This window comes from Penaeus monodon, chromosome 29, assembly GCF_015228065.2.
Source record: "Penaeus monodon isolate SGIC_2016 chromosome 29, NSTDA_Pmon_1, whole genome shotgun sequence".
NCBI lineage: Eukaryota > Metazoa > Arthropoda > Malacostraca > Decapoda > Penaeidae > Penaeus > Penaeus monodon.
The window spans coordinates 29,496,434-29,498,790 of record NC_051414.1 but is presented as its reverse complement, the minus strand read 5'-3'; the positions used below and the strand labels follow the sequence as shown (position 1 = coordinate 29,498,790).

The 2,357-nt window shown below is 35.8% G+C and overlaps 1 protein-coding gene across 1 annotated transcript in view; it reads left to right on the top strand.

Moving 5' to 3' along the window:
- LOC119592122 (ribonucleases P/MRP protein subunit POP1-like) overlaps positions 1-2,357 on the top strand; it is a gene marked incomplete in the record, with an annotated part of 7,542 nt that overhangs the window by 1,511 nt on the left and 3,674 nt on the right. Inside the window, 4 exon segments of the mRNA XM_037940944.1 lie at positions 134-252; positions 512-748; positions 1,037-1,197; positions 1,514-2,301. Of these exon segments, the coding sequence (XP_037796872.1) occupies positions 134-252; positions 512-748; positions 1,037-1,197; positions 1,514-2,301 (1,305 nt within the window).

The following is a 2,357-nucleotide window of genomic DNA, read 5'->3' as shown; positions in this document are numbered from 1 at the left end:
ACAATTTGTTCAGCAAATATACTTTACATTCATAAACATAAGAAATCTGTGAAGATAAGGAATCTCAAGATTTCTTCCTATGGAGTAATGGCAAAACTTAAACATCACTATATTTAAAGACTGACATTTCCAGACAACTGTGAGCATGGTGGCAGAGCATTTCAAAATTTGCCACGTCACATGCAGAGAAGAACAGTTTCAGCAAATCCAAAACGTTTGCCTCATTACCTCAGAGATCGGCATATGAGGGAGGTAGGTTAGTGGTTACATTTTAATGTTATAGTAAGGCAAGGTTAGTTGAGTTTGTAATAATGGTTATCAAACATTATTCATTTGCTGATAATAATTTTTTCTGCAGATAAGTTATGATTTGAAGCTTATATGAATGTATAGATATTAACATGCCATTTCATTTACAAAGCATAATACAATAATGAATTTATTAATCATATTTATGACCTCTAGTTATAGTAGAACAGAAAAGTAACTGAAATGCATTCTGCTCTGACAGGGAGGTGCAAATGTCAAGACTACCAAGCGCCCAAAGAAGAAGTATCGTCATCGCCCCAACAATCTTTTGGCAGAGTATAATCGACGCCAGTCAGAATACCTCTGGTTAGAAACACATGTTTGGCATGCCAAGCGATTCCATATGACAAGAAAATGGGGTTATGCACTTTCAGAAACACCTACCATGAAAGGCTACCGATCCACACTAAGAGCTGCAACGAAAACATGCACAGTCCAAGTACTAACTAGTGTGTTCATGTTCATGCTCATTTACTAGAATTCAGCATAAGAATAGCAGTTTGTAAATCTTTCTCTAATGAGATATTTGATTGATGGGTGTCGCAAAATTAGATCTTTGTTACTCTGATGCAGAAGATATATGTTAATGTAAACCATAAACACATTCTATCCTATTAATAATTGCTTCTTTTATCAAAGTGGTAATCATTAATCATGTAGTCATTATTTCTGTCTTATCATATATGAGTTTTCACTCTTTTGATTATTGTTGCTCTTTAAAAAACAGGATGTCTCCTATTTGTGCTGCATTGAACTAGAAGGAACAAGAGCATCTCTGCTAGCTGGTCTAGCACCCATAACTCAGTCCCTAGATTTGGTGAAGTTAAAAAGTCCAGAAGTTCTGCAGGGCAAGAGATGGATGTCTTTGGTTCTCTTCATGAAAGACAAGTTAGTGATTCATAGATGCTGATTTAATATTATTATTCCTTTATATTTTAGGGGATGCAGTTTGAAACAGCTTAGTATTTTCTTAAAACATTTTCAGATACTTCAGTTCTTTCTTTTGATGTATTTTTGGAAAAGCAGTGCATCTTTTTCAAATAGTGGAGCAGAATTATGCTTGGAAATGTTTTAAAAAAACTGCAGTTGCTTGTAGTGTAAATCTATTAATTAAAAGTTAATTTTAATTTCTCCTCATCCTCTTTATTGATATGATCTTTATGCAGTACCTGTTAGGTATTAATCATGATTTTTTTTCTCTCAGGAAGCCATATGGAGCTCTCGGCAGTGTTGATATCCTGTGGCATCCCAAGCCAGGAAACCACCAAGATGTTGAAGAGACAGAGAATTCAAAGCTTTGGCTTTGGGTCCATCCATCAGCTCACATTCAGGTTGTGAATTTGCTGATAGAGACATATAATCTGAAAAAGAAATTAGATGAAGCAGATGATGTAATCCAGCCAAAAGATCAGGAAAAGATTTTATTAGAAGAGTCAAAAGGAGGTGATAGCCCCATGGAAATAGAGGAAATTAAAGGGGAACCAATTACTGAAAGTAAAGACACAGAAGTACCAGCAGGAATTTCAAACAGTGATACACCTGTTCACAAAATAAATGGTAAAAAGGATAAAATAAAAGGAAATTGTCACTCCACCAAGAAAAATGTAAATGAATCAAAAATTGCCAAAAAGAATGTTCCCTTTGTAAGGACACCAAAGTATAATTCTCCCAATTCCTCTGTGAAGATGACATTGCTCAAAGATACCATAAACAGATTCTGTGTAACAGGACCCAAGTCTTACAGTGTTTTAAATGCTTCTCTTTACCCTGCTGATCTAACACTTAGCAAGAAGGATAACCTCAAGGATCAGTCGTGGTGGCATAAATATTACCATGACGAAGACCAGCAAATGATCTACAAGCATCAATTAGAAACTTGGAAATCCTTTTCTTCCTGCACCCCACCTCCCCACACTGTTCTTCCCATGACCATACGTGACCCCAGGATCACCTTACCTCACAAAAAGCTACCTCTTAAGACCTCTGATCCTGGTGAGCATTCATTTATTTTTTATTGCCTTTTGCAAAATACAAAGGCCTTTAACCCA